The following is a 25,094-nucleotide window of genomic DNA, read 5'->3' on the forward strand; positions in this document are numbered from 1 at the left end:
CCCACCTCAGCCCTACGGACCTGCAGGAACGCGTCCACGTACCAGGTCTCCACGGGAGGTCTGCTCACCACGCTTCCTCCACTGACTCAGCAATGACTCCCAATGCGAAACTCCTTCCGCCATCCACCGGCCCGCGTCTCATCGTCTACCACCAAACTTTCCACGACTCAAACGGCACTTACCACTCGTTGCTTCCGCTGCTGACGAATAACACGGGCATCACGCATGTGATTGTTGCGGCTATCCACCTCAATGATGGGCCGGGGAATATTACGCTGAATGATCATAAGCCGGATGATAAGAGGTTTGATCAGTTATGGGGCGAGGTGAATTGGTTGCAGGGTAGTGGGGTAAAGGTGTTGGGTATGCTGGGTGGAGCAGCAAAGGGGAGTTACGAGAAGTTGAGCGGAGATGAAGAGAGTGTATGTTACCACCCCCATCCCATCATCCCTAAGACCATAAAGCTAATGAAGCCCCCCAGTTCGAAGCATACTACACCCCCCTCGCCGCCCTAATAACCGCCCGCTCCCTCTCCGGCCTCGACCTAGACATCGAAGAAGCCATCCCCCTCTCCACCACCACCCGCCTCATCTCGCGCCTCCGAGCAGACTTCGGCCCCGACTTCCTCATCACCCTCGCCCCCGTCGCCACAGCTCTAATCCCCGACCCCAAAATCCCCGCGCACCTCCGCCCGCCCCGACCCATGCTCGCCAGCGGCCCCACTCCCAACCCCTTACACCCCACGCTGCGCCATCTATCCGGCTTCAGCTACCCGGAGCTCGAATGCAGCGTCTACGGCAAAGAAATAGCGTGGTACAACACGCAGTTCTACTGTGGCTGGGGTGACGCATTGACAACGGCGTGGTACGATACCATCATCGCCGCGGGCTGGAAACCAGAAAAGATTGTCATGGGCGTGGTGACGAATGAGGCGAATGGTGGTGGGTATGTGGATGTGGGTCGGCTGGCGGTGGTTGCACAGCAGTTGCGGCAGAGTTATTATAAGGTGGGGAAGGGGTTTGGGGGGATGATGGGCTGGGAGTATTTTAATGCGGGGGATTGTGATGATGATGTCGAATACATCACCTCCCGCGATCTGGATACCGAGACTGTGCAGGCGGGGTGGGTTAAAGCGCTGGGACTTTCTCTGCGAACGGATGTTGATCTAGATAAAACGCCTATCTATGATTTTGGTGGAGCGGCGATGGGTGGGGTGGGTGGTAGAAGTGGTAGTGGTAGTGGAAGTGGAATTGGTGGTGGAAGTGGAAGTGGAAGTGGACTCCAAAATATCACGGCTGATCAGATTCGCAACATGGTTAGTAATCTGCCTGCTGCGCGCGCGGCTTGGCCAGATGAGGAAGTGCAGAAGTTGGTTGTCTTGGGGTTTAGCAGGCAGGAGGCGTTGGCGGCGTTGAATGCGACGGAGGGGGATACGGAGATGGCGGCGGGGCTTTTGTTTGAGCATTATCCTTCGTAGGATGGGTCTGAGGGGATAGATATAGGACTGGGTAAATACTGTGTGGGTGTGGGTATAAGATGGGTAGATGTACATGCAGATGAGGAGGAGTATGTGGATGTGGTATAATGAGTAATGAAGTTGAACATGTTGGACTGGCTACCTAGAGATGAGTTTTTGGTGATGAAGTTGTACCGTACTGCTTGTTCTGCACAAGCATGTACTTTAAGTTACTATATGCCAAGCCTGTCCAAGAAACAAATTACACATTGAGACTTGCATACTCCTCACTTCTCAGAAACTCGTGGTTTAACTTCGGAAGTATACGTGCAGCCAACACAGCGGAAACACTACCAAACTCATACTAGCTCGCCAATCCATGGATCGACAATCTACATCTCGGTCATCTGCCCGAACATCCCGGTGTTTACCCGATGTACACGATCCGATGACAGCTTGGCGTATGTGAGAGGTGGAAGATCTACTTTGATTCGAGCCTACGCGTGACCTTGTTCTTATCTGTACATCTCGCATGTCTCAGCTCAGAAGGGTAGACATCGAGTCAGTCGTGGGGAAATGATTGTGTAAGTGTGTAAATGTGTATCTATGGAGAGATGTGACACGAGTCATGCACGCGATGCCAAGGTGATTTGCCACGTCATGTTGATATTGGAGATGGTGGATGGTAGATGGATGGTAGATGGATGGTAGATGGTTGATAGAAGCTGTAAGGTGTAGATCAAGCATATGTGATAGATGATGGATAGAGTGTAATGATATGTAATTACTATCCGTAGTAAAAAAACGATGCGCATGGGGTATCCTCCCTCCTCTGCTACCTCTGTATCCAACCCAGTCCAACCCATCAAGAGTGGTGAAGCCTTACAACAAGCCCAACAAAAGTGGAAGTCTAAATCTATATCTATACAAATGCTGAAGTGAAAGAAACGCGTAAATGCGCCTCTGCATCATGCGCTCGTGAACGTAACCATAACTGTGACGAGAGCGGGAAACGAAATAATGTGAAAACCCAGCGTAGCAAACCAACAACCAAGACTCTAATCCAACCATCCACCACAAAAAACAGCCCCCCCTACCTCCCCTCACTACTCGGACTCGCCGTCCTAGGACTCTGCCTCCGACTATTCATCTGCGTATTCCGATACGTCTCCTCATTCAACGTATCCAGACTCCTTGTAGGACTCGGCGTCGTACCCCTACTACCACGACTCCTGCTCGGCGAACTAGGTCTACTCATCGCAATCTCATAGCTCGGCAAATCCATGTCCATGCCGCCAGGCGTACGGGACCCAGCGGGCGTGCGCACAGCGGTGTTGTAGCTGGGGGTGCGGGCGAGGGCGTCCATGTCGTAGCTTGAGGGCGGGAGGTCGAAGTACGCTTGTTCGGTGGTGTTGTTGGTGGTGTTGTTGGCGTGGGCGGGCGTGCTTTCGCCGGAGGAATGTTGGCGGGAGGGTTGGAAGCGGGTGGGGCGGTCGGAGTGATGCATGCTGAGGTTTGCGAGGCGGTGTTGGAGGGCAGCTGCGGAGGCGCCGCCGCCGGGTTGGTGGACGGCTGCGTCGAGCGACGTGAGGTCTTCGGCGGAGCCGCGCCGCGATTGCGCGTAGAAGGGCGTGTTGGCCCCGCTGTTCATCATGCTGTGGACGCCGCCGGGCGTCATGAAACCTGAGGGGTCGATGTCGTTGTAGAGCGAGTCGAGTTGGTGGAGCCCGTATGTCGGAGGCGCGTTTTGATTGACTTCGTCTTGGATGGCTTGGGCGTTTAGGATGTTTTGGTCTACGACTACGCTTTGGTCTTCGTTGGGGGGCAGGTTCGGCGAGATGAAGAGGTGGACGTGGTTTTTTACTAGCAGTTGTGAAGTGTGGCCTTCGGGGTTCTTGAGGTTGACGTATAAGCGCAGTTTGTGCGTTAGCCGTATGTTTTCTGTGTCGACGGATTGCCGGCAGTTCTTGAGCGACTTGGGTAGATCGAGCGTCATGGAAAAGCGATGCGACTCGTCGAATAGCGCGTCTGTGTCTTCTGTTCCGTCGGGGACCCTGCGCGCAGAGTCTTCGGGCATGTCGCCTTCTGTGACCGCAACCTGCATGTCGTTGTTGTGACTTATCCGGCGGCCAGCGTAGTCGGCGAACAATTGCCGCGATTCTATCAGCTCCATTTTGATTGTCGAAATCTCCACACCCTTGCGCAGGGGAATCAGCACGAAATCGGCCGTTATCGACGTTCCGACAATGTAGTTCTTCTGCGGGACCGTAATCTTATAGGCCAGCTTGTTCGCCCAGATATCCTCGTTGATCTGCTCCATGGGCATGGATTCGAGCATGTCGCGTCCGAGCGTGCGAATGACGCGGATGTGCGCCGTAGCACTGAGCTGCTTGCTCATGTACCCTCTATCCACGTGGGCCTTGAGACTATAAACCACCCAGTTGGTCGGTAGCCCCTCAACGCTCTGGTCGAGGTTCGGGGGCATCTTGAACTTGAAATCCCACTCATGGTATCCGGCGTTGAGCTTGTGCGCTTTGGTCTTGCTGCCGACGTCGACGGGAAAGAGGTGGAGTTCTTCGACGAGGAAGTTGGTCTTTTGCGTAATCGGCTGCGGGCTGACGGTGTTGGTCAAGTGCCATCTGCGCGGACGGTCAATTAGCAATGCAATCTTGGGCAAGTGTCGACAGGGGCGTTACCGTACGAGACTTTGCGTGTGCCCGTGAGTGTGATCCGCAAGCTCCTCACTGACATGGACTCTGGGTTGTTCAGAATCAACTTGCCCCTCAGCTCCGTCTCATGCGACTCAGACGACTCTCCATAGAATACGACAAAAGGCGACTCCGGCCTGGGAATGTGTTAGATATCGCCATGTTGAGGTTTGGCGGTGGTGGAAGCGTACTTGATCTCCAGGGTGGGCACGGCATGTCTGCCGAAGACCCCGACACCTGGACGAGGCATGATGTAACGAGGGTCGTGTTTTTATGAGTCGAACCAAACACCACCAAAGAGGTGTTTAGCGGTTTCTCGGTTGTAGAAATGTAATCAGCGACAATGTATCCTTCTACTTCTAGCAGGCGTAGGTGGTATAATATGCGAACGTGGACGGCGATGCAGTCAGCAAGCTGAGAGATGCTGATTCGAAGCGTGGGAGGAAGTAGACACAGAAAGCGCCGCACGTCACAGATATGCAACCAAAGTAAAGTAAGGGCAGGACTCTACTCAGCTGGCCGCGGCCGCGTGTAGGTACCGCGTTAGATATACCACATTAGCTGGCTGCGCGTGGGATAAAGCGGGCAAGGGCGGCCTGCACCCTGATGAGCTCATGGGCTGCAAGTGGAGACAAGACAAGTCCAGTAGGCCTGCTCGCATCATTGTAGTCGCCTGTCTAGCGCGGCTCCTGGGTTGCGCTCACGTCTTAGAATTTTCTGGCGCAATCATTAGGCGTCGCATTGGCAGGCCGGGGCTGGCAGCAGGGGCCGTCCCAAAGAAGGTCTTCCGATAAGAAGACACCGCGAACGGCGGCCATGGCGATAGCAGCGCGCCTGTGCAAGTAGCCTTCATAGACATTGATTACGCGCGTCCAGAGTAATTCATTGCGATGCAATCATGAATACCTCCGTCTTACAGCCTATCCAACAATCCCGCCGACAACACCCACTATTCCTCGTCCCTCGCTTGGAGTCACATCGCCGTCAAGCTCCTGCTCTAAGCCTAAGCTCTTCAGGGTTTTGCTTGCGGCTCTCCCGAAGTATCTCCACATGGTACCCAGCCTTCTAGCGCCAGTGCCTTTTCTAGGAGTACCTCTTACGCATAGCAGCTGCGATTGCGCCACACCTGGCATGGTTGCCGCCCATCTTGCAGCATCGGCCAACCTGCAGCTCAAATTCCGAAACGTGCGAATGCACCTCGCCGGTTCCAATCTTCGACGAATACTATCGTCGAGACTGACATTTCTGCCATCTGGTCGAACGAGGGTCGCCTGACGTGGAGGGATTGGGTGGAGGATGTGCGTGCATGTGTATTGCGTGTCGTTGCTCAATCAATGGAGGGGTATGGCTATCTAGGTTTGAGTTGCGGTGTTATTCGTGTGATGTGAACCATCGTTCCTACCTCCGTCTCACCCTGCCTCCATCTCGAGGTCTCAACTCAACGCATCGCCGATACAGCCACGCCCTCGCCGTCACAACTATGTTGACCGCCACGCTGAAACCCTGGTGGTAGCCACCAGCCTCTCCTACACTACGACCACTCACTCAACTCTTCCCCTACCTTAATCTCGGTCCGAGCATGCACGGCCACGAAAATCTGCGGCTAGACCTGCATTGCCGCAACTGTGGGTAATGCGAGCAGAGCCTCATCATAGCCATGTACATGTACGTACATTATACAGACCCACATTCAACTCGACAGAAGCGACTACAGATAATTCCCGCATCGCGGCACCGCGTGTATCCACTACTTAGTACTCCGACATCGTGAGCGCAATCGACATGGTCTAGTTAATTTAGTTACTACCGGCCGGAAACCCAGTGTTGACCCTCATGGCCGTGATTTTTGCCGTAAAGGGTGCATGGTGGAGATAAGGAAACTTGATTTTAGGTGACGCATATGTGTGTGCAGATGGATGTACTGGGTGTTCTAGAACAAAGTAAGCTTCTTCGCCCGCGCAGCATGCAAGGAAGACAGACGTGCATGTAGGGCTGAACGGGCGTCTGGCACATGTCAGACTGATGTCGGGATATATCGGAGGGAGGTTGGACCTCCTCCGATGGAACTCGTGTGGCGCGCCGTTTTCAGTGAGCCCATATTTTTGAAGAATACAGTCTGTAGGCTCAGCAGAAGTATACATTATCGTAGAGATCGTCTGCTTCCTAGACTGTAGTGGTGCGTATGCAGCAAAGTGCACATGAACGCTGGCTAGTGATCGGAGCGCACGAAAACCTCCGACCTCGACCTCGATCCCGCCACCACCACCACCAAAACCCAATCGCGCGATAACGTCTTATGCAGATCCAAATACCGCGTCCTATGCATGGTTCCCATTTGCACTTGCAGACGTACTGCTGTCGTCATTCCCAGCACCTTCTTTCGGTCGGTCCCAAGTCCGGATGTGGCCTGCAATACAAAGCTGTCAGCGATCCACTTCCTTATCTCTCAATTTTGCCCATCGCGAACTCAACAAATGCGTCGGCGCGGATCCCTGTGTGCCACTAAGACGGGTGTTCCTGCGCACGGCCACCTGTGCGCCTGTAGTAGAAACCCGGCCTTATCGCAGATCATACGTGCAAACGTGCGCGTAACGGGTGGATATGAGGTGATTTGAACGAAAACTTTGCTTCTGCTGCTGCTGGGACTCACCGTTCTTGCATGAGGTGAGGATGCAGTCCTCTTCGAAGCCTAGCCAGCACAGTGGGTGCTCGTGGACGGATTTTGCCTATGGGTATTGGCGGTTAGAAATTGATGTTGAGGTTTCAGGCCAAACTCACCAGCACTGGAGGTAGCATGGCCGTGCGTGCCCGAGGCTCCACGGGGTGCACCACTATTTCTTCCTCGTCCGCCATGCTGCCCGATGTGAGGTTGGAGTTCGATCGCAGCCTATTGACCGAACTTCCTCCCGTTTGTGTGCGCTGCATCTTGAGGTTCGACGAGGCGATGCTGCCGCGCTGTCGCACAGACGCCTGCATCAACGTTAGCCATCACAACTGTCGCGTTCAACGACTGCACTCACTGCTCGCGGTCTGTGCAGCATGCCGACACTGAAGTCCCACAGCAACAAGCGACAGTCCTCTCCTACGCTGCCAATACGGTAATTGCGCTCGTCGCATCGCCATGGATCGAACTGCACTGCTGTCACCCACGAATTGTGGCCTTGACAGCGCGCTACCAGCATGCTGTCCTCCAAAGACCATATCGAGACGAGATCGTCTTGCCCTCCCGTGACGACATAGCGACCGTCAGGCGACCAGCAGACGCACATCATGCCGCCGTAATAGCTCATGTAGTGGTGGAGCAGCTTCTCGCGAAGGAAATCCATGATCCTGAAGGACCCATCCTCGGACACAACCGCAAGATGACGTCGGTCGGGCGAAAATTCAAAGGCATTGACCTTTGACCTGGAGACTTGCCAGTAGGACACGGGGTTCGTTCTCTGGTTCTTCGAGTTGACAGACTTTTTCACGGTTAAGAGGTGCTTCAGCTTCTTCTCCTGATCCGTCAGCCCATTCTCGCTAGGAGATGTGACGGCCTCTTCTGGCACAAACACGGCGTCTTCCTTCTCCTTGTCATACACCACCAGACTGCCGTCCATGTGCGCCGCGAGGAAGAGATTCTCACTGTTCGGCAACCACCGTATATCCGACACGGCAGTCTTGTTGATGACACCGTTCTTGTTGATGCGCGCGTACTTTTGCGACATTGGCTCATACCATATTATGTCGCCTGTCGAGAAACCCATGATGATGTCAAGATGATTTGGGCCTTTTGTGATCTGGTTTATGTCGTGACATAGCGCGTGCGCTTTGGTGAAGAGGATCTTAGTCAGGTGTTCGTCTTTGGTAGGCGATGTCAAGTCCAGCCACTGGAATGCGCGGTTGATGTTTGCGAAAGCGTAGAGACCATTTGGGTTGTGTTCTTGCAATCGCTTGGTCAGCGCCTCGTGGGGAATGACTCTGGATACGAAGGACGAGTTGCTCTTAACAATGTTGCTCTTCGGTTTCCGCCTCTTAGTAGGATCCTTGGAGTCTTTGCCGTTGATGACTGCCAGCGCCGCGTTGCCTTCGCCAAACACGGGTGTCTTCAGCCCATCCAGCGGAGACGACACGATGCCATTGGCGCTGTATGAGCCACCATCGCTCGCCTGGCTGTTGGACTCGTGCGGCGACTCCTGTATGCTCGGGGGCACTTGCGACCGGGTGCTTGTCCGTGTGCCGAATCGGTGGAGTTGCGACTGCGAGGGCTGGCGGGGCGCGAGGGCGACCAGCGATAGCTTGGTGCCGGCGGTGGGAGGAGAGACTGTCGTTGCAAGCGGGTTCGGGTTGTGGATGGGGGCCTCTGAGGGATGCGGTGGGGGCGTAGCTAGGTGGAGGTCGTCGCGCAGCACGTAGGTACCTTTCATAGCGTCAGTGAGGGCAAGAGCTGCAGGGTCCAGGCTGGTTAATTACCTTCTCCGACGACCAGCTGGTGCTCGGGGCCGGTGGGGTGGGTGAGGGTGTTGTTGGTCTCGATAAGCTGGCCCGGCTGCGCGCCCGGGTAGCCTCCGACAGGATAGCGCGGCGGCGGAGGGAGGACGCTGTACACACATCAGTCGCGCGTCCGATGGGGGTGGAGCACGATAGGGCTGCCATTGGTGGGCGACTGGCGGTCAGCTGGAGATAGGACAGGTACTCACAACATAGCTGCTGCAGTGTAATCAGTTGCGGGCTAACTACGGCCTGGTGGAGTCGCGGTGCCTGGCTAGGAGTGACAGGGTAGAGTTAAGGGTAAGACATTAGCACCAGCAAGTACCGCGGCTATGGCATCGGCGTGTGAAGAGGCAGGATACGTCAATTTGGGCGCGCGCGGAGAAGGAAGCTTGTGGCCCGCGGCAGGCAGGCTGGGACTGGCATGGGAGCGCGGGCCATGGAACCATTGGGGAAGTGGAAAGCGGAGACGAGACGGGCGCCTTATGGCTCCGTGCACTGGGCAGTCTTATTAATTGCCTGCCATGCCGCTGGCCGTTGGTGGAGAGGACGAGGCATGACATGGGTCCGGCTATCTGCAGGGCCACTCGACAACGGTCGATGCATTGCACTTCCAGCGACCAATCTTGCGGGGCTGCTGGCGGGGAAGCTCCAGGGCTGCGATCGTCTCCCACGTGTGCCAAGCCTTCTGACAGCACTGGTGCTGCCCTGACCACGAATCGCCCGGAGTGCTATGAACGCTGCACAAGTCTGAATATTCTCACGGCAGGTCCGACCCAATTTCCCAACCTCACCCACTCCCTCATTACACCTGCCCAAATGCACCAATAATGCCGCCGGGAAATGGCGACCGGTATGTGGAGCTCCTTCCCGATAACACACTCACTAACATGCGCAGTACGGATCTGTCTTTGCGGTGACGATGGCGTCGGCAAGAGCTCCATCATCACGTCTCTTGTCAAGGACGTCTTCGTCACAGCCAAAATCCAGCCTGTCCTGCCACAGGTGACGCTCCCGCCCACGCTTGGGACGCCCGACAATGTCACCACCACCATCGTCGATACCTCCGCCCTCCCCCACGAACGACACACTCTCCGCACAGAGCTCCGAAAGTCGAACGTAATACTCCTCGTATACTCAGACCACTACAGCTATGAGCGGGTGGCGCTGTTCTGGATGCCCTACTTCCGCTCCCTGGGCGTCAACGTGCCAGTGGTGCTGTGCGCGAACAAGTCCGACATCGCCTCGAATGGCACAACATCCCAAGTCGTGTCGGAGGAAATGCTGCCCGTCATGAACGAGTTCAAGGAGATCGACTCCTGCATCCGCACCAGCGCCAAGGACCACCACAATATCAACGAGGTCTTCTTCCTCTGCCAAAAGGCCGTCACACACCCGATAGCGCCGCTATACGATTCCAAGGAGAACGCACTCAAGCCAGCAGCCGTGTCTGCACTGCAACGCGTCTTCCATCTATGCGACACAGACAAGGACGGGTACTGGAACGATCAGGAGATTCACGATTTCCAGATCAAGTGCTTCGAGAAACCGTTGGGGGACGACGACTTGATGAACATAAAGAGGTCGATGGAGCGCTTTGCTCCTGGTCTGACTGGCGAGCATGGCATGGACGAGAAGGGGTTCTTACTCCTGAACAAGATCTTCGCGGAGAAGGGGCGGCACGAGACTATCTGGATCATACTGCGGAAGTTCCACTACACCGACAGTCTCAGTCTCCAGGACACGTTCCTCCACCCCAAGTTCGACGTTCCTCAGTTCTCCTCCGCCGAACTCAGCCCGTCCGGCTACCGCTTCTTCGTCGATCTGTTCCTGAAGTTTGACATGGACAATGACGGAGGACTGAACGACAGAGAACTCGCGAATCTATTCGCACCGACCCCCGGCATGCCGACATCGTGGGTGGACTCGTCGTTCCCATCATGTACAGTGCGCAACGAAGCGGGATACATTACACTACAAGGCTGGCTCGCGCAATGGAGCATGACCACGTTTGAAGAGCCAAAGACGACTCTGGCATACCTGGCATACCTTGGATTTGAGAGCGGTGAGCGCGGAGGCACAACCAGCGCACTCAAGGTGACCAAAGCTAGGAAGCGGCGGAAGAAGCCTGGCCGCGTCGAGCGCAACGTCTTTCTATGCTATGTCATAGGGTCGAGCGGGAGTGGAAAGAGCTCATTGCTGTCTGCCTTCCTCCAGCGACCGTTCAGCCACACCTACCATCCCACGATAAAGCCTCGTTCGGCAGTCAACAGCGTGGAATTAAAAGGTGGCAAGCAATGCTATCTGATCCTAGAGGAGCTCGGTGAACTCGAACCCGCGATTTTAGAGAATCAGGCCAAGCTAGACGCGTGCGATCTGTTGTGTTATACCTACGACTCGAGCGACCCCACGAGCTTTGCGCATGTTGTCGAGCTGCGGAAGAAGTACCCCCATCTCGACCAACTACCAGCGGTCTACACAGCCCTGAAAGCAGACCAGGACAAGACGATGCAGCGATGCGAGCAGCAACCCGACGAGTACACCAGCGCCCTGAGAATGGCACCGCCACTGCACGTCAGCACGACGTGGAACAGCATATCGGAGCTGTTTGTTCACGTACGTACTACATCCATTGATTAATTCCACGAGCTAACACCGTATAGCTGGCTGAAAGCGCCACCCACCCCTCGACCGCCTTCCCCAAGCAGGAAGAGGACGGCTACGATTATCTCAATCTTTACCTAGCGCTCGGAGCCGTCACGTGCGCAGTGGCCTCGGCGATGTTTGTCTGGAGACGCAGCAGCGCATCGACCTGAGACCTGAGACCACGCCAATCTAAGAAAAAGCTGAACAGCCTAGAGCCTACATTGGCGCTGGGTCACCGCCTTTGCAAGGTTTTGGCTTAATGTAGCCTACAGACCTGTTCAGTTTTTTTCTTGTATTGAGGTGAGACCAGGGGCCAGGCATGAATGTGAATCTTTGCTTCTTGTATATACCATGGCAGCACACCACTTCCACCCCTATAGACAAACTACTCGCAATAGGAAAAATCCCAAGCGTCGGAGATGATGGCAATGCAGCAGTCACGATAATGGCAGCGCGGAGGGTCAGCGCTTAAGCATGACATCACCTTGGCGTGCGGCTACGTTGTACAACAGACCAGTCTCAGCGGCACGAGCGAATAGCCAGACGCAGGGACATTTACCCCTGGCGCTTCGACCTGACGGGGAGTAGCGCCAATATGTGGATAGATGATATCGGTGAGTTAGCATGGGATCACGATGTTGGGCTGGGAGCGAGGGAGGGTGACAGCTCGCTTGACAGTGGTGTGGGCTAGCGACATGCTTCATGGTGCACTTCCGTGACTTAGTCCGGGGATCTGCGAGTAGTCTGAGACGAGACGGCTATTCTTGTCTCTCGCACGCATCACATTCGGTGACAACGTGAACACCCGCGTGCTGCCGAAACCGTGAAAACTCCAGTAGGGGTTCTTTTTGGGTGTAGACGTTGAAACGGTCTAGTTGTTTTTGAGCAAGACCCTGGATGCGGCATCGATGTCGCCCGGCTGGGTAAGGCGGACATGGATTGGCTGTCTGGCGGGTTGAGGGCGGCTGCTGGCTACCTACACTCGGCTTGTGGTGATGCCCCCCTGTGTGGCGGAGCAGCTGGAGGGCGCCGAGTCGTGCATCTTGGGCGGCGCGCTCCAGGCTAGTGACATTGCAGTTAGTTGCGGTGCTGGACAGGACATGTGCATCACGGCGCGAATGTGTACCTCTACTATTTCTCCCTGAGACCATGGTGCTTGATACTCCTTCGCCGCAGCACCAACACGCCCGACCCGTCCGCCTCGCAAACCTTGGGCCCTTGGATGCCCGCACCGCCTCGGCGCCCTAAGCAAGCCGTGGCAATCGTGCTAACCCGCACCTCCGCACTCTCTGAGGTTCGCAAATGGTGAGTAGCGCATGTCTACCTAGTAGCCTCAGGCAAACATCTACCAAATACTGTGGTGACAGTTGAGGTCGCCATTGTTTCGTTTCCCTATTCCCCGGCAAAGGCCCGCGGCGCCAACCCGACGTTCCAAGGAGCCCCCAAGCTGACCAAGTCTCGTACCCCACAGGCAACCGACAGAGCCAGAGAGCTGGACCGCCTATATCAGATGCGAAACCCAGGCCCGCGCCGGGGGCATGCGCCGCAGATATCCATCAGCGATGACAGCCACCACGTCACCGAGGCCATAGGCGACATGTACGGCGGCGACAGCGACACCGACGCCCCCAACCGCCGCAGCCTGCGACCCCTAAGCTTCGTCCCCAGCCCCAACGGCGACTCGATCCAGTCCTTTGGCGCCTTCGAGGCCTTCGACCCCTTCCCCAACGCGCCCCCCGCGAGGTCCCCGCTGCGTCCCCAGATGTCCTTCGAGAAGCCCCAAACGCCCACGAGCCCCAATGGCACCGCCAACATGGCCCAGAAGCGGGCGTCGGTCCAACGGCACCCCTCGAATGGCGGCCAGATTTCCCCTCCGCTGTCCCGCTCGAACTCGAACACGGCGTCGCACCAGTTCCCGCTGAACAACCTCGACTACGAGAACAGCCCGGCGGGCCTCGCCCAGGAACTGAGCAACCTGCAGGCGATACGGAGGATGTCCATGGGCGTTAACAATGCCGATCCCGATCTGCCTTCGTTCCAGTCCGCAAACTCACCGCCCTCCCCACCGGCCATGTCGGAGGAGGACGAGTCGAAACTCTTCTGGGTACCCGCACGCCTGCATCCCGAACTGGCGCCCATGGAGTTCAAGACGTTCATCGAAGACAAGATTGACAGGACGAGACGACGCTCCGGAGACTCAGACTCGCTATCTCCGGATGGCGCCATGGGGCGTCAGGGCTCGGGGGGAGGGCTGCGGCGGAAGAAGTCCATGCTGTCCAGGCAGATTGATACTGGCTCTGGCTACAAGGACGGCGCCGAGAGGCTGGAGAGGAAGCGATCCGGCGCGCAGCCCAACGGGGGCTTGTCGAACCTCCAGGAGCTCGAGCACATACAGGAGGACCCGGTGGCCTTGATAAGACGGATGAGCATCGATCAAAAGGGCATGACCGGGGAAGGGGAAGAGGGCGCCGACGGTATGCCCATTGTGCCGGGTAGCAAGATGCGTGGTCTGGGCACGCTCAAGAGATCAACACACACTACGTACAGACGAGGCAGTCTGCGGAAAGGCGGCCCGCCCCTCTCACGGCGACTCGTCTCTGGCCGACAAGGAGACACAGACACGGAAGATTCCCCGTCCACCTCGCCCGTCCACTCTACCGAGAGCATACCCGAAGTCCCTCCTCTCCCAGGTCTCAACCGCGTTCAGTCGGAACCCGTTAACTCGGCGTTTGAAGGATCGTCCAACAACTTCTCGCGACCTGGGGCAAAGCGGGCATCTCCCAGCTATGGCGGCGAGAGACCAGGTTCATCTGAAGAATACCCCAGGTCAGCTTCTACTGAGCCGATATCCCAACAGGAGCGAAGTTCGCCGCAGCCCAGGCAGTTCCACTCGAGAATCGCCTCCAACGGCCGGACGACTGCACCTTTGCCAGGCTATACACCTCCGCCGCAGCAGGTACCCCAGATTATCGAGACACCACCGCCACAAGAACAGAACCGAACACCTCAGTTTCAGCTACCCGAACGTCACTCCTCCCGCCAACCTCCGCCTCAAGCCCAGCAACAACCTGCAGGCCCTCGCCATTATCCTCAGCCTCAACAACAAGCTCCGCAACAACAGCGCCAGCCCCAGTCGTCGAGTCGACCGAACCGTCATGCACAAGCTGCTCAGTCGTCCCCGATCAAACCCGCTCAGTCCTTCGATGATCTAGTAGCGCATCCTTCAGCGATGCCCGGCCAGAACAACAGGGTCGATTCGTTATCCATAATCCCGAACGCACCAGAAGAGAAGAAGCTCGAACCGAAGGCCAAAGATAAGAAGGACAAGGATGGCTCTGAAGGCGGCCAAAGGAAGACGAGCTGGGGCTGGTTTGGCGGTGATAAAGAGAAGGAAAAAGACAAGAAGTCAAAAGACAAAGACTCAGAAAAAGAAACACCGAAGAAGGTCAAGAACAAGCTCAGCAAGTCCCAGGAGAAGGAGAAGGACAAGGGCCACGATGACACGAGACTGGACCTCCTGCAGACATCGATACAGGGCGGCGGTCGTGGTCGAGAGAGCGTAGTGCTCGATCGCGAAAGCGTCAAGCTGGAAGAAGAGCGAAAGAAGGAGAGCGCCAGAAAAACATCCAGCGAAGGCAAGAAAGAGAAGGAGCCTGGACTACTGTCCTCCATCTTCGGAGGAGGAAAGAAGAAGGGCGAGAAAGAGTCGTCTCACAAGAAGAACGCCTCACGTGGATTATCGCCCGAGCCCCCGCCACGCATCCTGAAACCCGATATCGACTACAACTGGACCCGATTTTCGATCCTAGAAGAGCGCGCGATATACCGCATGGCCCACATCAAGCTTGCGAACCCCCGCCGCGAACTCTACTCCCAAGTCTTGCTTTCCAACTTCATGTACTCGTACCTCGCCAAGGTCCAGCAAATGCACCCGCAAATCTCCATCGGCAACTCCAAGCAAGCAAAGCAAGCTCAACAGGCCCAGCAACAGCAACAAGCCGCGCAGCAGAAGAAGGAGCAGCAGCAGCAGCAACATCAGCAGCAGGCCGCTCAGCAATCTCAGCAGCAGGTACCGCAGCAGCAGCAACCGCAGCAGCAACAGCAACAGTCGCAGCCTGAGGAGTTTGCTCAGTATCAGCGGTACCAGCAGGTGAGACATCCCAAAGGCAAAAATGTTTAGAAGAATGAAACTAATGTAGAATATAGCAGCAACAACAGCACGAGCAGCAATCCTCCGAAAAATCCTCACAAGAATGGCCCTCTGTACACCAACAACAAGCCAACGGCGGCCTCTCACAACAACAAAACGGCCAACAACAGCAATATCAACAACAACAACAACATGCAAGAGGCGGCTCTCAACAGGGTAATTCTTACAACCAGAACCCGCGTGATTCGCATCATTCGAATCATAGTGCGAATGGTGGCGGTGGTGGAGGTGGTGGTGGTGGATATAGTGTAGCGAATACGCAGAATTATCTGGGGCAGAGTGGTAAAGGGGGTGGGATTGGGGGTGGTGGGGGAGGGGGAGGAGGGTATAGTAATTATAGCGATGAGGAGGGGGGGAAGAGGGGGGATGATGATATGTGGTAGTTGAAGTCATGGATCGGACGGACGTTTAATTCATATAAAGCGGGAATGAGGAGGGCGAGTATGGAGATTTTAGCCCGCCGACTTTTTGGCCTTGAACTACGTCTTCTTCTCCTTTTTTCTCCTGTCTTTTGAAGTTCGCATTGTATATTTATTGGGATCTAATTTTGATGGGAATGGGAGGCGTGTGGGGGTTTCATTGAGGGTGGGATGGGGATAGAGAGACGGATGAATACTGATGGGAGACTAGATGGATGGGTTGACGTGGAATGGGAAGGGATTACAGATAATGTAATTTTTGAAGCTTGTAACTGTCTACATTTCATACGACGAGGTAGCGCCAGGCCGCTCTCTCTTCTGTTCTTACCATACGGGTTGTTTCTTCTACCGACCTGGCTCTTCCAGCGCGTTCAGGAAAGGAGGGATAAAGGAAGATGTTTGCGCGGATACAAACTTGGAAGGAGATGGAGCAACGGGTGGGTGTTTATCTAGGGGGGAGGCGTGAGTTGGAGCTGTTTACCTATCTTACCATTGACCCATCACATCACAGTCAGCAACAACATCGATCATACCGACTTCAGAATGGCAAGAACGAAACGAACACAACCCGGCAAGAAGCATCGAGACGACGATCAGCAGTCCAAAGAACCACCCGTCACGCCAGCTCCGTCCGATGCGAACCTAGGGTCAGCTTCAGGCGAAGTGTCAGACGTGCCCTCAAACTTAGACCAAGAGTTGGAGGATGACCTTTGGGGTTTTCTTGATGAAGAGGTTAGAGCAGAAAAGCAGGGGGATGAGGAAGTGGGTGGAGAGGGGGAGGGTGTTGAAGAGACACCGGAGCAAGTCGTCGACGATATGGACATTGACCGAAACGGCGACGACGATGAAAAAGAAGAGACCGAAGAAGAACTACTCGACCAGATCAAGAAGAACTGGGGTATTACCAGCCTACGGAGTATCATGGAGCTGGGGCTCGACACGGTTAAGGACAAACAGCTCAAAGATACGTGGCTCTCCGGTGAAACCGACCTCGCAGACGAAGAATGGGATAAGATTACCCTACGCCTTTTCCGAGACCTATCGCGATTAACACGGAACAACTTCGACAAAGCAAGGTCAATACTGGGCGAGTGGCTCCGTTACAGAAAGCATGATAAGGACGGAAAGAGAACAGGATCGAAGAGGGTCACCCACAAAGAGCCCAAGTTGCGCAACGATCTGAGGGGCATCATCTATGATTTGCAGACGACGAAAGAGAAGGCACAGAAAAAGAAGGGTAAAGATCAGGGTAAACCCATGAAGAAGAAGGCGAAGACTGATGACTCCTCCGATGTGGATCTCGATGACGGCTTGTATCATCTGGAAGTAGAGCCACCTCTCGAAAAGGGGAAGAAGGCATCCGAGAAAAAGGGCAGCAGCAAGACACCAGGCGGTAATAGTGCAAATCGTTCGAAATCACGACAAGATAGCGGAGATGACTCTGACTCAAGCCCCAGTGAGGTTCCTCCGAAAGACCCCCGCAAAGAGAAGAGCGCAGAGGCCGGTGTGAAAGTGAAGAAGAAGCCAGCTCAATCGAAGCAGAACGAAAAGGCAAAACCAAAAGCTGCTGAGGCAGAAGCCGCCAGCAACGAAAGCCTTGCGAACGAGCCTCCACCGGTCACCATAATACAAAACGACGAGGAGAGAAACGCCGCACTCCAATACATCTACATCAACTGGCGCACCACCTCGCTTCTCCATGTCCTTCCAGGTGCTCTGCACCCAGTAGAAGCGACCAAGGATCAAAACTTGGCTTATGAGATCGTCGCGGCTCTGCGCAATCTCTCTAATGTCATTCGTACGCCAGATGAACTTGCTGCCTTCAGACAAGATCTGGAAGATCAGGTGGCGGGAGATACTTCATACACTAACGAAGACATTGTGGCTCACATTATGAGAGTGGGCGAGCCTTACTACCACGCAGCGCGAGCAGCTGGCGCGATTCCAAGGCCATCAGCTGTTCAGAGCGCTGCTGGCCAGCCACAGACAGAGGGACCAACTTCACGGGGACCAACTACACGCAGGTCGCCGCGTAACCACAACACTTCCGCAATCCCTCCAGCGGGTGGTCAGCAAGCTGCTGCTGCTCCAGCCTTAGATTTATTAGCAGCAGCAGCGGCTGGCAGACTTAGAGAAACTGTGACAACACCGCAGCCTCCACGGCCTATTGCCCCCAGAACACCCCAGCCTGCACCAGGAGCATCAGCGGCTACCCAAGACGAAACCGTGGCTAAATCCAACAACGGGAACGAAGGTACAGCTCAAGGGTCTGAGCAGCCCACCTCGCAAGAAGCAGCTGGTTCTATGGACGCGAGTGGTCAGTCATCAACCGCGAACAACACGCAAGGCCAAGCTCAACCACCGCGACCTCCAATGCAGCCAGCTGATCTTCAGTCCTCGCGCTTTACTCCGGCTGTACCAGACAACGACACAACATTCAGATTAGTATCAGCTCTGAGCAGAGTGCGCAACTCCGAGGCGGACGTGAGAGTAGCGCAGATCCAGCGTGACATTGCTGCTCTCCAAGGACAATCCGCATATGCTCAAGCAAATGCCTCTCTTGAAGTCGCGTTGAAGGAACGACAACGTGCAGAAGCAGAGATGGAGGCGAATAGCTTCCAGGGATATAGAGAGGGGATGCAGACGCGAGAGGAGGTTGTCAGGCAGCGTGAGGAGGAGCTCCGGCGGATACGTCGGGGAGATGTTGGGGTTGCAGAAGAGGGTGGAGAAGGTGAAGAGGATGGAGAGTCGCGCCAAAAGACCAAAAGGCGAAAGATAGGAGACGGTGGCAAGAGTGGGGACGAAGGAGACATGAGTGATGAAGGCAACGTGGACGGAGGAGCAAGGTAGAGTAGAGTAGCAGAAGGGTCTACTTTCAGTGTCTACCAAGATAATCTCATGTCGCACTCTTTTTATCGTAGAAGTATGACTTCATCAAGTCGTTCAATCATCAATAGATGTGATCAAAGTCTGTAAAGACTCAACCAGATTCGTAAGTATGTTCAGAAGGTACAGTGGGCTATCCTTGCCTGTTCAATGTGGCCGGCCAGCAACGTCTCCAGTATGACGACGCACATTTAAGATACGATTGTTTGGATCGTAGATTGTTGTAAGAGAAAGCATTAATGGCCAGTGATCATGCGGACGGGAAAGATCAAAGAGTGTATTTGTTCAGATGCAAACATGAGCATCAAAGGAGGGGGGGAATGAATATAGAGGAGCTATCGAACCTTTTACTTCACTAAACGCAGTCTCGATTACATTGACCTGAGACACATTCACCGACAGTCGTTCAAATCATGCCGCCAAAAGGAAAAGAGAAAGCTACCTCGCCGTCACTTGACGAAACGCTTGGGGAGATGGATGATGTGGGAACGGGTGACGACAGCGCTGAACTTAGGGCCAGTCAGGATGCGGCACTAGCTTTGGCGATGCAGCGAAAAGAGTATGGCGATCTTGAGCAAGTTCGGGAAGATCATAACGCTGAGTCCGAAGGAATGGAAGATGACTCTGATGACTCACTCAACGAATTGTTTAGAGACTCGCTCAACGACCCGCCTGATGATGTAGGTGATGAAGAACAGCCCGACGACGCCCCAATCGATTCCGAAAATGATGCAGAGGAGCCAGCGCCTGCCGAACCCCCACCTCCCGTCCTGACGGCTGCTGAACAACAAGCGCAAGATCGGGAACGAGCAGATGCGATCGTCGATATAGGCCAAAACTGGGGTCCAGACTTTGCCACGATGGGAAACTGGATAGCAGACAACAACTGGCTCCAGGGTAAAACAGACAATCTGACAGAACAGAACTGTGAGATCGACACAATACGCGAGTTCCGACACTTGTCGGAGTTGACGAAGGGTCAAGGTCGAGAGATAATACACCAAATTGAGCAGTTTTACCTGATACGGTGGACCAAAGGACGCGAACGGCCTATAGGCAAATACTGGCACGAGAAACAGGTGAGCTTGCGCGAGGATTTGAGAAGACTGCGTGAAGGGGAGTGGGTGAAGCCAGAGAATGAGAAAAAGCCAAAGAAACGTAAGGGGAAAGCTGCGCGGAAGACGACACCCCGGAAGAGAGCGAAGACTAAGGCTAGCCGTCAAGAACCAGTTGATGAAGATGATGAGGACACTTCCGACTCATCTCCGGATGAAATACCAGCGAAGGAACCAATCAAGAAGAAAGGTGGTAAGGGAAAGGGAAAGAAGGCGAACGATGCAGAAACGACCGACAAGAACGGAATTCCCATTACCAGTATAACATCGGAAGCACAGAGAGACGCTGCACTCCGACGCATATATCATAACTGGCAGATAAGCTCGCTGCACGGACACTTCCACTCGAGGCTGCACGAAGACGATGTTAGCGACGACGAGCATATTGAATGGAGCGTCATCGAGCTGCTTCGCGACCTGTCAGAAGTTAGTGCTACCCACGCGCAGGGTGAAGAGATCAGAGAGGATCTCGAAGCACATCTGAGAGAGATGAACGAGTATGACCTGGCGTCTCTCCATCGTAGGATAACAATCACTGGTCAGGACTATCATACTGCGGCAGAGAGAAGAGCAAAGGAAGAAAAGGCAAGACGACGTCAGGAAGCGGCCGAAGAAAAACGCCAAAGGCTAGCTGCAGCGAACAACAAGGACAATGGCGAAGGACCAGCAGCTGAAGCTGAAGATGAAGATGCTGAAAAGCGGCCAGCCAACGTTGCTGTAGCCCCAGCGCCAGTCGGCACGAGATCAAACCGAGCTCAAAGTCAGCGAACCACCTCGCGCAGAACTAGAGCGAGTGTCGCAGCCGAAGCTCGTGAAAGGGCTCAATTAGCAGGAAACAACTCTTCACAGTCACTGGTAGTCAAGCTGAAAGTACCTCCTGGCGCACTTCGAACAGATGGGCCCTCAGCTGGCGACGCATCAAGCGCCGCTCAGTCGGGCAGCAAAGCAAAGGCCGCGACTAGGGATCGCTCGGCGTCTGCAGCTCAGCAGGAAGGAGGCGAAGTTGCTGATCCGGATGATCTCGAGACACCAGCTCCTCCCCCAGATGAGCAACAAGCTGAACAGGCAAATTCATTACTAGAGCAACAGCGGGAGCAACGGGTACCTTCGCCAACTCCAGCATCACCCAACATCCAACAAGACGAGCCCGAGCCCGTCCTCGCAAATGACTCAGCGCCGCCAGAGCCCCAGCCAGGCCCCCAAGCACCACCGTCCCCAGCGCACGTTGAATATCAACAGCCCCTACACCCCCGCTACACCACACGTACCGAGGCTGAATCATTCGCACTGCGACTAGCCTGGGACGAAGTATCCACCGAAGAAACGAGACTCGGGGTATTGCGAGCTCGACGTGTGGTAGCTGCTCTTCAGAACGAAGATGGGCTACAGCAAGACATCCTAAGACTAAATGTTACTGAGCAGGAACATCGTCTTTCTCTGGCATACGGGAGAGCGATGCGTCTCGGAAGACCGCAGAGAGTGGGTGAGACGGTTGGGCTGGGTGAGGAGGAGCGCACGCAGAGACGGAGTGGTGATGGCGGAGATGTAGTAGAAGAGCGAGAGCAGAACCGGGAAGGGGGAGCTGGAGAGGGTGGAGATCACGAATCGGGCGCTAGGGAAGGAGAGGGTGATGGAGAAGGTGACGAGTATGGAGGAGAAGACAGGTCTATTCCTACCGGTTCACGCAGGTCGTAGACAGCGTCACTCCTTATCTCATACTCCACAGATCATGTTAGCAAGTCATTTTGGATAGACGAAGTGCTTTGATAGCGTGTCTGTCGTCATACATGAAAGTTAGCTCGACAGCTAGTCGTCAGTCAACGCCGCCAGAAATGAACCATGACGACAATACTCATGCTATGCAACTGCTTCGCTTGACAATTGGTCCGCGCGTTCGTAGACCAGAGAATCCTTCCTGCAAACAGTGTTCCTCGTCCACCAACTTCGCAAGCTTCACATATCGTATCGTATCCGGAACAAGGCTACAGCCACGGATGTACAACCACCAGACTAGTGACGCGAAACGCCTGCCATATCTACGTCCTCCATATCTGCCGAAACCGGTGTGGGTATGCCGCCGGAAGCACTGGAGCGACGAGTGTGCGAGCCACCGTTGGTTGCGGCAGAAGACTTGGCGGTACCGTACTTCTTTTTCTGGAGGTCGCGCAGAATCTCTTGGCCTTTGAGCAATGAGTCACGCTGACCGCTGAGCTCTTTGCGTAGATTGAAACGGTGTGGGGATTCGGAGAGGAGGCGAACGGCGTTGTCGTAGGCTGTGTTGTGGAAGTCAGTATAATGCTCACGTAGTGTGAGAGAATGAGGCCTACCTTGGCTGCCGTCGTTCATGCCCAGCCCACCCTCAAGTTCATCGCGAAGTTGGGTGCGAAGCTGTTTGAAGAACTTCGATTCGATCCTCATACACACAGCGTCGTGGAAGCGGCGGGCTGCTAGCATGTAGTAGGTGGTGACCTGCGCCACAACTCCGAGCTCGACGACGTAGGGCTCATGGTTCAACACCGCCATGACCCTGGCGTCCTTCCTCATCCTATCTTCTTCTTGCGGGGTAGTCTCCTTCCCTGTACGCTTCAATCTATCGCGCTTGTAGATATTGAGACGGGCCTTGAACCGAGCTTGACGATAGTGTTCTAGTACCGCTTCCTTCTCAATCTCGAACATCTCGTCGTGAAAGATGAAAGGGCCTTCCTTCTCGTCGTTTAGACTCTCGTTGGCCATGGTGCTGCGCTGCTCAGTAAAGTTCAAGCTGACCATTTGTTCAACGATCTCCCAAGCAGTGCGCCAGAAGATCGATCCCTGGTACTTGGAAAAGTGCTTGTGGAACACGACCTTGATTTGATCGACGATCTGACCTTCGAGCGTGTTGAAGAACTCGTGAAGCGGTTGCGACCAATGTTCGAGCGTCTCGAGCATCATGTTATCGACGACGCGCGGTTCGATCTGCCCGGGCACTTTGCTCTGGGAGTTCTCCGCTAAATGTTGCGTGACTTGATCAAGGAGGAACTTCTTCCTGAGCTCGCTGAAGTCCGTGCTTGGCATTGCTGTTTTGCCTTCGGGGGTCTTTGGGGGACCGCGGCGGCTGGGAGTCTTAGCTGGTGAGGGACCTGGAGTATCGCCGAGCTTGCGCTTCTTTGTAGGCGTCTCGGGGTTGCTGGACATCGGTGTATCGCGATCCCCGTCATCCGCGTAGTCCTCATCATCATCATCGTCGTCGTCTACAGCGATAGCTTTACTAGCGGAGCTGCCAGGCTGAACTCCTAGGACGTCCATGTAGACGGTCGCGTCTCTGCTTCCGCGTGTTGACATCGTGGGCTTCATGCTAGCCAGTGCATCGAAGAACCCCTTCTGCAGTGTCTTCCAGTTGTTGCGCCACGCTTTGCAAGGAAATTAGGCCTCCAACTCCCTGCGCACGTTGTGTGAGAAGTCGAGTACAACATCCGAGATGATTCTAGGGGCGTTGTGCGTAGGAGGATCCGGAAATTCTCGAAGTTCGGCTAGGACCTGTTCCAGTCTGACATTGATCTCCTGGTCAATGATGGGAAGCTTTTTCGTCATCTCTTCAGCAAGCTTGCAGGAAAGGAAGCTTTGCAGGTTCAGTGTACCAAGTCGGTGTTGATAGTGGCTGAACTCAGTTGACCAGGGTGTTCCTTGACTGAAAAATTGGTGCTCTTTGAGCCGAGCTTGCGTATGGGTCAGGCCGCGCCCCATCTCAACCTGGTTCAGATTCTTTACGACGAAGTAGCCATGCCCCAATGCAAAGCGTTTCTCGTCAAAAACCTCCATGAGCTTGTCGTGACGGGATCCTTCGGGTATAAGATCTGGCTTGGTGAGCACACCTAAACTCGTTAGCAATATGTCTATCATGAGAAGCGAGAATATTTACCAATGCACCGTTCTGTAGCGTTCAACCTCCGCGCAATGCCACCTGCAGACGAGTTGGCGATGTCGGTGTCTAACGAGCAGGTCACAAGAATGAGAGATTCTTCGTTTTTGACATAGTCCATCACAAGGTTGCGAACGAAATCTACCAGGAACTCCTTGTCTTGTGTCTCCGCTTGATTGATAATACCTGGCAAGTCGTAGAAGCTGAGCGACGGTAGGGTTGGATGAGAAATAGAAATGCAGACGACGTTGGGGCTGAAATCGCAGTGCGGCTTCTCTCGGAGCGCGGCAACGGTCGATCCTAGGAAGTCCGTAAATTCCATCATAGGATTGATGATCGCCAGTTGAGCGCGGGCGATGATTTCCTCGAGTTCATTACGGTCTTTTGTACTCGCGAAGTGTACAATGTTTGGCCGAAGCAGCTCAACCCAACGATTTACTCCGTAGGATCGCGCGCCTGACTGACCCACCAACACGGCACAACGACGTATAGATATCCATGTGCAACACGCGTCGCGCAGATCCTCATACCAACAGGAAGTCCCATCAAACCGCAACGAGCGATGGGAATGACATATCGTAAAGACTGGAGACACCCATCAACAAGATGAGCACCGAGGGAAGCCATAGATACAAGGTCGCAGTAGGCGCAGCGGCGAGATGACGAATGTCAACAAGAAGAGTCGGGATTATTTCGCGACGCGCATACTGTACTAAAAAAAAGATAGACAGCCCCACACCAACTGGCAGCTCGCACTCGGACGCTCGCGCCACACTACGTCCCAGCACACAGCGCTCCAGCACACGACCTGACGATAGCACGCACGACCGCCACACGTGATTGCACCCAGACCAGATACATGTTTACAATAAAGAGCGACAGAGCCTTGAACGACAGAACACAACAAAAGCCACATACTCGATGCAAAAGAACCGATGTAGAAGTAGCAGCCCAACAGCCGCGACGCTGCTAGTACCACATCGATAACGTGTCAACACCAAACGTAGCCCTTGTACGACCGGACATAACCAAGAAACAAGTCGCGTGACCTCCTATGTCATGCGCCACAACCCAAAGAAGGACACCATGCCCAGAAACCATGACTCGAGCGTACCAACACGAAGACCGAGACGAACACAAGATGATACCGCGGGGTCCCATAGACCAAGTACCAAGACGCGAAAGGTACACCTAGGCACTATACGAATAACAAGTTAGGTCGGAATCAGCGCGGGACAGGAAGAATCTTACCATTAAAGTTTCGATTTAAGGCAGAACGAACCGTT

At 54.7% G+C, this 25,094-nt stretch overlaps 9 protein-coding genes across 9 annotated transcripts; 5 read left to right on the forward strand and 4 right to left on the reverse strand.

The window, feature by feature from the left end:
- Positions 1-92: 92 nt before the first annotated feature.
- Positions 93-1,477, forward strand: J4E84_010037 (uncharacterized protein; the record flags this gene model as incomplete). Its single annotated transcript, XM_049392595.1, has 2 exons — positions 93-422; positions 482-1,477. 2 exons carry the CDS (start codon positions 93-95, stop codon positions 1,475-1,477), a joined length of 1,326 nt encoding a protein of 441 aa, XP_049239690.1.
- Positions 1,478-2,549: 1,072 nt separating this feature from the next.
- J4E84_010038 (uncharacterized protein) lies at positions 2,550-4,414 on the reverse strand (the record flags this gene model as incomplete). Its single annotated transcript, XM_049392596.1, has 3 exons — positions 2,550-4,095; positions 4,158-4,301; positions 4,356-4,414. 3 exons carry the CDS (start codon positions 4,412-4,414, stop codon positions 2,550-2,552), a joined length of 1,749 nt encoding a protein of 582 aa, XP_049239691.1.
- Positions 4,415-7,145: 2,731 nt separating this feature from the next.
- On the reverse strand, positions 7,146-8,570 carry J4E84_010039 (uncharacterized protein; the record flags this gene model as incomplete). The annotated part of the gene is made up of 1 exon (XM_049392597.1): positions 7,146-8,570. One exon carries the CDS (start codon positions 8,568-8,570, stop codon positions 7,146-7,148), a length of 1,425 nt encoding a protein of 474 aa, XP_049239692.1.
- Positions 8,571-9,477: 907 nt separating this feature from the next.
- Positions 9,478-11,450, forward strand: GEM1 (ERMES complex Ca(2+)-binding regulatory GTPase gem1; the record flags this gene model as incomplete). The annotated part of the gene is made up of 3 exons (XM_049392598.1): positions 9,478-9,487; positions 9,533-11,250; positions 11,298-11,450. The coding sequence occupies 3 exons, from the start codon at positions 9,478-9,480 to the stop codon at positions 11,448-11,450; spliced, it is 1,881 nt and encodes a 626-aa protein (XP_049239693.1).
- A 1,340-nt stretch (positions 11,451-12,790) lies between these two features.
- J4E84_010041 (uncharacterized protein) lies at positions 12,791-15,460 on the forward strand (the record flags this gene model as incomplete). Its single annotated transcript, XM_049392599.1, has 1 exon — positions 12,791-15,460. One exon carries the CDS (start codon positions 12,791-12,793, stop codon positions 15,458-15,460), a length of 2,670 nt encoding a protein of 889 aa, XP_049239694.1.
- A 992-nt stretch (positions 15,461-16,452) lies between these two features.
- J4E84_010042 (uncharacterized protein) lies at positions 16,453-18,759 on the forward strand (the record flags this gene model as incomplete). Its single annotated transcript, XM_049392600.1, has 1 exon — positions 16,453-18,759. The coding sequence occupies one exon, from the start codon at positions 16,453-16,455 to the stop codon at positions 18,757-18,759; it is 2,307 nt and encodes a 768-aa protein (XP_049239695.1).
- A 449-nt stretch (positions 18,760-19,208) lies between these two features.
- J4E84_010043 (uncharacterized protein) lies at positions 19,209-21,605 on the forward strand (the record flags this gene model as incomplete). The annotated part of the gene is made up of 1 exon (XM_049392601.1): positions 19,209-21,605. The coding sequence occupies one exon, from the start codon at positions 19,209-19,211 to the stop codon at positions 21,603-21,605; it is 2,397 nt and encodes a 798-aa protein (XP_049239696.1).
- A 315-nt stretch (positions 21,606-21,920) lies between these two features.
- J4E84_010044 (uncharacterized protein) lies at positions 21,921-23,195 on the reverse strand (the record flags this gene model as incomplete). Its single annotated transcript, XM_049392602.1, has 2 exons — positions 21,921-22,183; positions 22,238-23,195. The coding sequence occupies 2 exons, from the start codon at positions 23,193-23,195 to the stop codon at positions 21,921-21,923; spliced, it is 1,221 nt and encodes a 406-aa protein (XP_049239697.1).
- A 117-nt stretch (positions 23,196-23,312) lies between these two features.
- On the reverse strand, positions 23,313-24,130 carry J4E84_010045 (uncharacterized protein; the record flags this gene model as incomplete). Its single annotated transcript, XM_049392603.1, has 2 exons — positions 23,313-23,761; positions 23,809-24,130. The coding sequence occupies 2 exons, from the start codon at positions 24,128-24,130 to the stop codon at positions 23,313-23,315; spliced, it is 771 nt and encodes a 256-aa protein (XP_049239698.1).
- Positions 24,131-25,094: the final 964 nt, after the last annotated feature.

Source organism: Alternaria hordeiaustralica, assembly GCF_023758085.1.
Source record: "Alternaria hordeiaustralica strain BMP 2776 chromosome Unknown scaffold_35, whole genome shotgun sequence".
Taxonomy (NCBI): Eukaryota; Fungi; Ascomycota; class Dothideomycetes; order Pleosporales; family Pleosporaceae; genus Alternaria; species Alternaria hordeiaustralica.